Raw genomic sequence first — 12,508 nt, 5'->3', positions numbered from 1 at the left:
ATGTTGAAACATTTTTTTTCAAAAACATATTAGCAATTTCAAAATATAATTGCAAAAAAACTTTTCTAAGTGAAAAAAAAAAGTGTAATAAAAAAATTTGCAAAAATTTTTCACGGTTTATTTTTTTAAATAAAAAAAAATCGCTCAAAAGGAAGAATTCAGCGAAAAAGACAAAAATAAAATCTATTACCATGAAAAAAATATCTTTTTGCACAGAAAAATGATATTTTAATTTCATTATTTATCATGTGTGTCAAAGTTAATAATCATTTGGTACAGTTTTTACAATCGATTGTATTTGATATGTCGAAGCTAACGACATTCATTGATACACTTAGCAAGGTCTCGTATTTACATCTAAATACATAAGGCAACTCCTTAGCAAGCATTTCTGCTAATCTAAGGCTTAAGTGTATCGTAAACAGATTTTACTGTTTTTTATATTAGCAAAACAGTTTTAACTTTTTAGAATCGAAATATTTCAAGCATACTTTTAACGTAAATTGCATGTCTATTTAATCATAAATATAGAGGGCACTTTATGTGTGAGTAAAATTTTATTAATCAGTTTCAGGGGCAAGTAATTAAAGATGTTTTTTACAAAATTTATTAGGTATCAAGTAGGGAAAAATGATAATCTTACATTCATTAATGAAGTGAAAAAATCCAAAACCATACCAGTCTTTCAAGAATAATAGTTCATGTATAAATACACATATGCAGGAAGTTTCAATTAGAAAAATAATATAACAGTTGTAATCTGAATAGAGCTAATGAACATGCTTTCTATCAAATGTGTACTCATTCTGTTTAAAATAGTCTAAATAAAGTGAAATCATGGTTGAATTAGCTTTCATTACATTTCAAATGATATCAATTCAGTTATTTTAAATTTTTCTATTTTGACCATAATTTGATAACTTTTTCTTCACTTCATTTTATAAACTCAATAGTATGTTGCGCTTGTTTTATTAAATTGACAAGGAGTGTAGTTGGGTAAAATATGAAATGAGTTTTTTTTAAATTTTTATAGTTTAGGAAGTTAAATTGTTTGTTTTCATAATATGAGTCACTTTTTAAAACTAAAATTCTCAAAAAGAAAATAAGTTTAATACAAGTTTATTATTAATTCAGAAGTCTAATATTTAAACAAAAGCTCTTCAATTCAGGTTTTAGCAAACCTGTTCCTAAATCTATTTATTAAGTTAATTTCTCTTTAGTAATATAAGTTAAAACATGAAAATTGATAAGATTTATTTTATAAGTATGTATGTTTGCAGCAAAACCATTCTGTATTTTTTTTATTTAAAATTAACAAGTTTCTTTAGATATTCTTTTATCAAATTTGTTTTGAGTTAACAAATTTAAATGATTTTATATGTACAAATTTTCAAAACAAAATATTGATGCAGGACTAAAAAATATAGATGCTTGAAATAGAAAATTAATAAAAAGAGACATAACATTGCATTCTTTTGATTTCATTTGGTTTTCAAATTTTGTAAATAATTTTAAATATTTTTAACTTTTCCAAGTCTGATCTTCTTTTGGGTAACATTTGGCAACTCTTTTTTTTTTTCTTCTTAAATCACACCTACTGAACACAAATTTAAATGTTGACATGCCTGTTTCTTGGTTGGAAGCTATGAATTTAAGATATAGGTGGTGTTGTTACTAATGCAGCAGTTGTTAATATAATAATCTAATGCATGAACCTCAAACTCAATTTCCTACTTTTGTATGAAACGAATAAAAATCATGTATTGTAGTACATAACCATAAGGCTAAACTAAAGAATAAAATATTTAAAAAAAGCACTGAATATTTAGGCAGTTATTTTTTAATTTTTCTTTAAACTTATTCAAATGTTAATTCTTTTACTCATGCAGTGTCATGGAATTTTCCCACTACTATTTGTATACAGTTTCTTTATTTATGGTTCGTTATAAAGTCAATTACTAAAGTCATTAAGTCAGCCTATTATAAGCCTATTAAGTAGCATTATCAAGTCAGCCTATGTCCAGTTACTTATTATTATCTATTTAATCTAATATAATAAATATATCTACTAATGTCCTTAATCTTAAATCCATATTTTGAATCTAATTTATTTATAATTTTAAATGTCATTCTTGTAAGTGAATTTTTTATGTTATTTTTAAGTTCTTTGGGCTAAGGTAAGAATAATTTGTTTGCTTTGAAATTCTTATAAGGTAATTTTTTTTATGTTTTTGTTTTACAACTATATTATTTTTATTTTACTGTCTTGTCTTGTTTAATTAGTACCCTTTTAAAATAAAAAAGGAAGTAAGATGTGAAATAAAAAAAGTTTGAAAAGATAGCTATCTTATATCATAGGTCACAGTTTCCTAAAGCCTAACCACAAGCATACATAAAATTACTTAACCAATTTACTTTGGTTTATCACAAAATTTATATGGTAATAATGCAATTCTCTAAATGAATGTAAGAAAAGATATGAAATTCTAAGAATATTCTTTAATCCAAGGCACTGATAACTAATTTGCTTTGAAATTCTTGTAAGTTAATTTTTTTTATATTTGTATTTTTTATATTTTATATCTATATCATTTTCGTATTTAACAATCTTGTCTTGTTATTGTTCTTTATTAGAATTTTCTATTTGAAATTTTTTTCAGAAAAAATTCATTTTCGAATAGAATGATTCATATTATGTTAATTTATTTCTAACTGGAATATTGATGTTACTATATTGATTTTTTTTGTTGTTCTTTTTCATCACCTTTAACGTCTTGTTTCAAATGCCTAAATTTATTTTATTTTACTCTCATTATCTTACTGTGATTCTAAACATTTTGCAAAAAATTTTATTTAATTGCTGTATACTTATTACTAATTTGATTTTCTTTTGTTTTAGCAATTTTGTCTGTTTTTAATTATTTTATGGAAATTCCTAAAAAAATGCTTTGCTTAACTTAATGTCAATCATAGTTACTAGAAATTGCTCAGTTTTTAAAAGTATTATGGTCACAAAGTAACAGTGAGACATCAAGTACAATTTAAAAATTGAGATGGCTGAGTACAAATGTATTGCTTTAATTTTATTCTCCAATTTCTTTTACACATGTTTTTTTTCTTTGTTTCATAATGTATATTAAGCAAAATGAAAAAAATATTAAGTTTCAATTCAACAATCAGACTTTTCTCAATTCTCAAAGTTTAAAAGGTCACCAAAGATGTCATGACAAATCAAATTTTAAAATCAGACATAATAAACTTTTTCTCACAATTAATTAATAGAAACTTTGCTTAATAGAACACTTTAATTAATAGAATAGTAATTACTTATTTAAAATTCTTGCCATTATTTTGTGTGTAAACGAATTTCACAACTGTATTTATTATTTTTTTTGAACAATTAATTGCAAAGATATACATAAAATGCAAAAAAAAAATATAGTATAAGCACAAAATGCTGCGATTAGGCTTTCAATTTCAAACCTTAACCTCTATGACCCTTCTGGCTGAGAAATGGGCTGTTGTACGAGTGCTTTACTTCAATTACAGTTACAACCCATCATATGGAAAATATAACAATAAAAATTGTCATTTAACAAGCTACTTTTTATAAGTAAACATAATTTTTAAGTATAAAAAGCAAATAAGCAAGCATGCCAACCCAAAATTCCTATCTCCTTACAATATTTGAATTTATAGAGAATTAACTATTTTAGTATGCTTAGTTTGTTTAATTTTGCCAGCACCAAAACTTTTCCCTGAAGTATCACCAGAATTTGTTTAAATTGTTTAGATGTAGGGATAGTCAAAATTATTGTAAGTCAAATTATTTAAATAAAAAATAAAGTTGTCAAGTTGAATTTTTCCTACCACTTAATATATTTGAAAAAAATAACTCAAAATGTCAGTTGGGAAGTATAAATAAATTTCAATAAATAAAATTGACTTTTTCAACCTCTTTTACTTTGACTGCAGTGTCACCAGAATTTGTTTAAATTGTTTAGATGTAGTGGTGGTAAAAATTATTGTAAGTCAAATTAACTAAATAAAGTTGCCAAGTTTAATTTTTCCTACCACTTAATATATTACTAAAACTACTAAACTCAGACCCACTGAAGGGATGAAAGGCTGAGTCAACCTTGCCTGGCCCGAGGAACGAACCAGGGACCTGTGGCACGACAGCGCGAAGTGCTACCGCTCAGCCACGGGGCGACTTAAATATATTAGGGTGGAAAAATTACTGTCAAAGCATGAGCTGTTGGCAAGTAAGAAATAATTTTAATAAATAAAATTTGCTTTTTCCACCTCTTTTACTTTGAACAGCAGTTTGCTTCAAGGAATACAGTGTTGATTGTTTTTACTTTTCAATTGTTAATTGGATTATATAATTTTGTAGCTTTTGCAAAGCTTGATTTACAACAGGGTTTCTCTACAGTTTTTCTTAAATGTCTCTGGAAATGCATTAAAATTTTTACAAAATTAAAAGTTAGTTGTTTTAAATTTATATTGTTAATTAATAATAATATGAAATAATGATATTCGTAAATTCCAAAATATTTGCTTTATATATTTAGCTATAAAATATAATTAAAATACCTTATTTATTTTTAAAATATGATTGAAAGCATAAGCAATCTGTCAACCTTGTTCTTAGCTTTGCTTTGAACAACCCTACATAAAAAAAGGCCATTTAAGTGATGATGATCTATTTGTTTTTGAAGTCTCCTTCAGTTTTATAATATCTGATGATTGATATTCTGTTAAATTCAATAACTGCAGTTCTTGATTCTCATTAAGCTAGAATATGAAAGTGAACAGTAAAGAACTTTCCCACCTTCATCTCGTTAAAACAATGTAGGGCATTTATTTTCAAGTAGATAGCTTATTCTAATTTCTCATCAAATGTTTAAAAAGTGTCGAACAAAATTACATTGGTCTCCTTTGAGTGCAAAGAACTAGACAGGAATTCATCTATATCACTTAACTCAATAGTCACATAGTAACTTCTACAGGCCAAAATTTAGATTAATTTGCTTTAATCCAACTAAATTAACATTATATCCCTCACTGATGCATTAGACTATTGAAAGTTTTGTTTGTAAAACTTGACAATAATGAATGCAAATATCCCTCTGGCTGTTATAAAATGGTATATGGGTGATTCTCACGAAACATGACATCCACTGTCCCTTGCTCCAAGATCTAATACTATAATACTAAAAGAACTTTTTTTAAAAAAAAAATTAATAAATGGGATTGCTGTTAGCATTTTAAAATGACTTTGCACTGGCATTGACTGTTTTGTATACTTAAAAAATTTTATTGAATATCAAAATGTCATTTTTCTGGCATGTCCCATACAATATTTCCAATAATAACTGGCTTCAAAACTCCCCATACATTTTTCAAAATTTAATTTTTTTTAATCTTATCCTATGTAAGCATTTCTAGAATATACGCAGAGGGTGTTGTTAACTAAAACTTCGTTTAAAATAATTTTTTTCTGACAATAATTTGTTTGTCCCATGAAAATCTGTCATTTTCCTGGCTACTTTTATTTAGTGATTTATAACCAAAATAGATAGCGCCAGGAATCAATATCTTATGTTAATAGATTGATTAGATACCCTCCTATCTGAACATGTCTTGTTGCATGAATAAAGAGCCAATTTTCTGGCTCAAAATCTGTTTCAAAAATTTTTTCAAGGTGAGTAGGTCTTTATGCTGTCATTTTCCTGGCTTCTTGAAATCATTAGTAACAAAAACTACATAGATTTATCTGAGTCATTTTAAGAAATACTGTTGTTTTCTGCAGAATATAAACGTCTTCGGCCAAAATATTAAATTAAAGTGAAGTTATATGCTATAAAATGGCGAATTTGTCATTATCCTGGCTTATGAATGTCAGGGCATTGAAGTGTTACCAGAAATTCTTTTTAACTGCTAATACTGTAAGGAGGGAAAGCAAATATTAACGTAATACCAAGTTTATGTATGATTGGAATATGCTTGTATGTAATCAAAGTTATTTATTTAATGATTGATTATTATACACAATTTTATTCTGCACATATCAGCAACAAAAATTTTTTTGTTTCTTTCTACAGTGGGTAAAAAGAAGTAATTTAGGCAATTTATGGTCCATCTAACATAAAGGCTTAAGTTGAGTTACTTACTATTAACTTAAAATGACTGTTTTTTAAACTTCTAAGGTAATATGTCATTTTCCTGGCATTCAAGGTTTGGTGAATTTCTATTTTATTTTTTTTCTCGAGCAAATGTCAATAAACTACACTGCTGACTATATGATATTAATAAGCGTACCTAAAAAAATATGCAAAGAAAAATAGATTATTTTGAAGACTTTGAATTTGAAGAAATTTTTTAGTCCGAATTGTCATGTTTCATGAGAATCACCCATATAAAGTTTTTTTGTTATTTTTTTTAAGTATGTTTCATTTGTAGAGAAAGCTAATAGTCTAACTTAAGCTAATAGTTGTTGCTAATTTTATCTTTCTCAAGCATTGCTAAACTGACTCTGATTCAAACCATCTTTTCATGGTCAAATTATGCTTTTACATAATTTTGTAAAATATAATTTTGATAAGTGTTTTTTCATTGATTCACAATTCCTCATAGTTTTATTAGTTACATTAATCTAGAAATTTTTTTTTCTACATCAACAATATGAAACATTATGTTTAGTTACATTACTTTCAAATTTTAAATCTAATGTATGGAGCTAATAATAATTATTTTTTCCAATTAATTCTACTCTTTTATCAATTTCTATGTAAACAGTGCTTAAGTCCACCATTATATATATCCTATTATTATATTAGACACAATGCCATTTATTATAATAGAGTGGATACTTACTACTTTATCCAACTTTCTTATTGGTTGATTTTTTTTTTCATAATGTACTCCTTTAAATTTATTAAAGTATATAATTTTGTGTACCTGCTTATTTGTTTTGCAGAGATCCTGAGTACATAAAATTCTTGTTTTTGCATTCCAGCAAAGAAATCCTGGAAAACAGAGTTCTTTCATTTACTAAATTACTTTATTGATTTTCATTTCCCCCCAATTTTATCACTTGAAATCATTTGTCTTTGTTGTTCAAACATCAGCTTATGTAGAGGCTATTAAAAATGTAGTAGTGTAGAAAATAATGTGTTTTATATGGAAGAGACAGACATGATTGATATCAATAATTTTGTGTTATCACAAGAAATATAGAAATTGAAAAAGCTAGAATTCTACTAATGGAAGAAAGAAAATCCATTTTTTTGTTGAAAAGATGAAAAAGAAGAAAAATAGTTTCATTTAAATATTTTTGATGTTATAGTGCATATTTCATTATCTTTTGCTTGTTATAATCACATAATATTGCCTCATTGACAGTGCCTTGCAAATCATTTTCAAAGCAAGGTTCTTTAATATAACATACTCATAAAATCAAGTTTTTGATTTATAGTACTTACACATATTTATTGAATAAACTTGCAAATATTTTTCATATTTCAAGAGTTCAAAAAACAACAAAAATGTTTATTATCCAGACTTTCTGTATGATTCAATGTTCAAAAGCTAATATTAATCAATTAAGTGATCTCCCATCTGAACTCTGAAAATTGCAATTTACTAAATAAAACCATTAAAATAAAAATTATTGCAATGATTTTTTTTGTTTTCCTCCTTCTACTAATTACTTATAGCAAGACTGTACTTTTCAACGTTTTGGTTGTATTTGCTGTTAAAACAATTTTTAAAATTCTTTACAATATCAAGAATTTGATGTCTTTTAAAAAGCTTTTTCATTTGAGAAAACGTTTTGTAGCTTTTATATTTCTTAGGCATATTTCATTAGTAATTCTGTTCTTTAGGTATTGTAAATTCTTTATTGAAAGAAGATGTGAACTATTTGTTTGGAAATTCATTTTTATAATAACTAACTGTGATACTGTTTCATGTTATCTTTTTATTCAATAAAGTATGAATTCTCCTGATTTGTGTTTAACTGTGTTTCGATTTTTCGTTTTGAATTTATAACTTTAAATGATATATCCTTACTTTTTATTCTGAAAAAATTTTTATAGTTAAAAAGTGTATAAGAACACAACTATTGACACATTATGGAGTGTATAATATATATATATATATAAGATTTTTAGTCCCGCAGTGGACTGATCGTTAAGGCATGGTTCCCAGCAGATCACCAAAGTCAAGCACCACTGACTGCGGTCTGTGTGCTGGTGGGTGACCACTTGGATCAGTCTGCGTAAGGACTGTGGGTGTGCAGTATTGGTCCTCGTTACGGAGAGAGCAACCTCGCAAAGTTGAAGGAAAGCCCTCCCTCATTAGACACGGATATCAACCAATTAGATATGGATGCCACGTGCCATTGACCACAGCCGGCCAGGGGGTCTACCTTTCTGCATGTAAAATGGCTTGTGCCTACGTGTGCCTCGACAGACTCCTCGGACGGGGTCATTTAAATCTATCACTCCTTATCTCCCCATCTGCTGACCAGACGAGTGGTCCTCTCGCCGTTCAAACCCCCTTCCTCTAGCGTCCACCATGTAAAAGGGGGCGACCGCAAACGATTTGTAGCTTACAAATTATCAATTTGTAATTGTGGGATATCTATTTCACCGAGGAAAGCAAAAACAGCTAGCCCTCAGCCTTAAACTGTTCTATCGTAAAGTGCTCGACTTCGCGTGCAGGTCGTCGGGCTACCGAAGTGGGGGTGCCATCCCCTCTGCAGAGAATTAAAATTGTGATGGCATATCTTCAGATCATCCTCAGGGATGTTTCCCAGACCGTCACCGATAGCCCATTGTGCAGCTCTAGTGCGACGTAAACGAGCTACAACATAAAAGATTTTTAACGCCTGGCTTTTTAATAAGCTAATGACATTTGCTGTTGTTTAACGGATACACGGATAACAGTACGGATTATAAGGCCTGTTTACACGGTCCAATTTCTTGTATCCGAGAAATTGGACGGATTTCTCTGTCCAAGAAATTTGATGATTCTTTGACACCTTGGCCAAAGAATACCTAAGGAGGCCTTTCCATTTCAATTCTAACCTTCAGTAAGGATAGGTTCGAATAGGGACGAAATATATAGCACCTCCAAAACCCGTTCCACTGTCTCCCCTACATTTTTTGTGGGGGTGCGTGTGTTAAGTAACCCGAAACTAATCACTGTCACAGAAGGGGGATTGCAACCTGCGGGGGTCAACTAGCTTTCAAAAGATATCAGAAGAAACTCACTCTTCATCTTATATTATGCTTTTTCTCTTTCTAAGAAAAACTTAAAAAATATTTTTTTTAACTCTAAAACGACTTTATTTATTATCAAAATAGTTTTATCATTTTATTTAACATGCACTTTTTCTAATTATATCTTGAATTGTTTATTATTTTGATTTGATTATTTAGAGAACTAATAATAACCAGAGTATTTAAATTTATAAAATTTTACCATGTAGTCATATGAAAGTAATTCATATAAAGTAACTACATTAAAAATAAATTTATATTTTCTCTATAGATCAAATAAAGTTTGTTAATTTTTTTAAAATTGATTTGCTAATTTTTAAAACTTTTTATGTTAAAGTAAAACCTTGAGTTCAAGATTTTATTTTTTTATTACGCATTTAATTTTCTTCTTTCAATTACAATTCAAATACAAATATTTTTCACAATCTTTTTTTAATTTTAATTAATTTTTTTTAAAGATTGTTACACCGTTTTGAAACTAATTAAATTCTACCACTTTAAAAAACTATGTTAACATTTAATCCATTGTTTAAGCAAATATGGTTGCTTACTATGTAAATTTGATTTAGACTTAAATATTTGAATTTCGCAATTTGAATGAACTAAATTAACCTTCACTAAAAACTCACTTCATTTTAATTATTACTTTTGCTAACTACAATTATTATTGTATAAGTAACTTCGAACTGGAATTATGATTCGATCTCAAAAAATAAACACCGGGGTTATTTGTTGTTTGTCACAAACAAATTGAAACATCAAAATTGAAAATTATTCGATTTAATTATCACAAAATTTTAAATCATATTAAGACAGATCTAAATTCCGATTATATCACTTAACTTATTCAAATAATTTAGCTCGGATACATTTAAAACTTCACCCACAAACTCATATTCATCATTTTTACTTACATTATTTCTACTCAGTTATAGTTACTTTAAAAACTTATCGCCAAAGATATTTAACAATAATACAAAAGAAATTCCTTATTGATCTAAAGCAGTTATTTAGTATAAATTTATTAAACTGCATATTTTGAAAGCGCAGTTTTATATGAAGTTTACTTTAAAGGAATAAAGGAAAATATAACTTATTAAAAAGCGAAAATATTTTATTTATCAGCTTTTGCTTGTTAAAAGGTATTTATATTTTATCAAATAATTTTTATCAAGTAATATCTTGTGATTACTTTATATAATAAAGGAACTTCATTTTTAATTTTAAGCCTTTGACTTAAAATTATTATAACCCTAATAACAAAGAATAATGGTAAAAGTGGGTAATGAACGCATTTTATTTGTAAATGTCGTAAATAAAAGGACAAATAAATAACTTACAAAAGTATAACTTATTTCTAAGAAATTCCTTAAAAACTATCTTTGATAAGCTTTATAATTTTCTAAACGTAGAAGTAATATTATAAGAAAATTGATGTAACTCTTTCATTTCAGTTTTGAGGATTCATAAAAAATACCATCATTTCTGTCGTAAAAATAAATTATAACATTTTCGACTAATAAGCTGAAGTGACAGTTTAAATTAATTTTTCTAATAGATTATTTCGATGGATCATTAAAAACAACAAAATAAAACAATTCTATGTTATTTTACATTTTAGTATATAGATTTGTGAGACTGCTCACTGTAATTAATATAAAGATTTATCAAAATAATCGAAATTAATTTATAAAAAAGTACGATAACGAAATTTTTGAAAGAAAAGGCATTTATTGGTTTTCATTAAAACTTACAACATAACAACAGATTGAGACAAGTTTACTTTACAAAATTTTATCAAATACAAAAATACAGAAAATTATGGTTATCTGGGAGATATATTCATATAGATGGCATGCTGGCTAACCCTGGGAGGTTTTCGTGTTTTTCCTCTTTATGTAATGCTAATGACGGTTAGTTTTCTTATATATTAATTAACTATAATTACACTAATTAAAGTTTGCAGTATATTCGCGATCGCAACACTCGAATACGCCATCTGGGGAGAGACCGGTTTCATGCCTTTAGCCCTTCTCCCTTCCCTCTCCTCCTCTTTTCAGTTATATAGGAATGTACTACGATATTTTCCCTTTTCTTAATATTTTTCCCTTTTACTTAATAAAAATATTTTCTAAAATTTCCGTGATACTTTTCTTTAGAACTATGTTTAATGTAAGTTTTCAGTTCCATATAGTTTTTCAAGTTGAAAGATTTTAATCTATTTGAAAATCAAGAGAGAAACTAACGTACTTCCTTCCTCTATGACTTTCCACACGCTAATGGGGAAAGCATGTGAAGTGTTGCCATAGGAAAAGAGTTCTGCTCTACGCCACCTGCAGCCCATTTCGATTGCCAATAGAAATTTCTACTAAAACTCTTCTCCATGAATGTCATTAGAGGGTCAGGGAAGAGAAATTAAAATAAAACATTGAATACATACTTTGTTCTAGCAAAAAATTATGAATAAAAATTACATTATACACTTTTAATATGAATTCGAAAAATTTCTCATTATTAAATACATAGGATATTGCATAATTACTACTCTTAATATATATTTTTAGAATATTGCGAAAAAAAGTTTTATAAAGTGTATTAATTAGGAATTACCGATTAGGGAATCAACTAAGGAATCAGGTCTGAAAACATCAAAACCAGTTTGACTGTCTGAAGTAACAAAAAGTAACTTAACTCTAAGTATTACAGCTTATTTTTATTTTTTAATTTATCGTGATGAAATGTCGTGGTGTTTATAATAATCACATTTCTCATTCTTTCTATTTCATCTGGCAATCAAACTGGTTTCAATATTTTCAGTGTTGCGTTCGTTCCTAAGCATCGATTCATTATATTTTGATACCGTTTGTATTTTTCTCTCGTGAACATTAATTATGACCACTAATGTTCTTTTACTTCCTTTTTTTTTTTTTTAAAGAATTTTACAATACATGCGTGTATTTTCATATTTTTCTTCATTTGCTGATTAAAATGAAAATTTCTTTCATAATACTTTAGTGTTCTTGTGTATTTACATTAAAGCCCTAAAACAGGGTTAAGTGCTTGTTCATGTTTGGATGATGCTTGGTCTTGTGTACTAGCTATTTTTTTTCCTTACCGTGAAAAAACATACTATCCCAGCTATTGGAGTAATTAAAACTATTTACGGAATGAAAAAATTGGAACCTTTTAAATTCTTTTAATGTAAATGTGTTTTTTTA

General features: G+C 27.4%; 1 protein-coding gene across 1 annotated transcript in view; it reads left to right on the top strand.

The window, feature by feature from the left end:
- The window catches only part of l(3)73Ah (polycomb group ring finger 3-like lethal (3) 73Ah), a 102,372-nt gene extending 94,353 nt beyond the window's left edge, over window positions 1–8,019 (top strand). Inside the window, exon 8 of the mRNA XM_087154921.1 lies at window positions 6,983–8,019. Within this exon, the coding sequence (XP_087011047.1) occupies window positions 6,983–6,991 (9 nt within the window). The 3' untranslated portion in view covers window positions 6,992–8,019. The remainder of the gene's footprint in view (window positions 1–6,982) is intronic.
- Window positions 8,020–12,508: the final 4,489 nt, after the last annotated feature.

Source organism: Parasteatoda tepidariorum, chromosome 11 (assembly GCF_982258835.1).
Source record: "Parasteatoda tepidariorum strain Cologne lab strain chromosome 11, Ptep-v5.0, whole genome shotgun sequence".
Lineage (NCBI taxonomy): Eukaryota > Metazoa > Arthropoda > Arachnida > Araneae > Theridiidae > Parasteatoda > Parasteatoda tepidariorum.
This window is presented reverse-complemented; position numbering and strand designations above follow the sequence as displayed.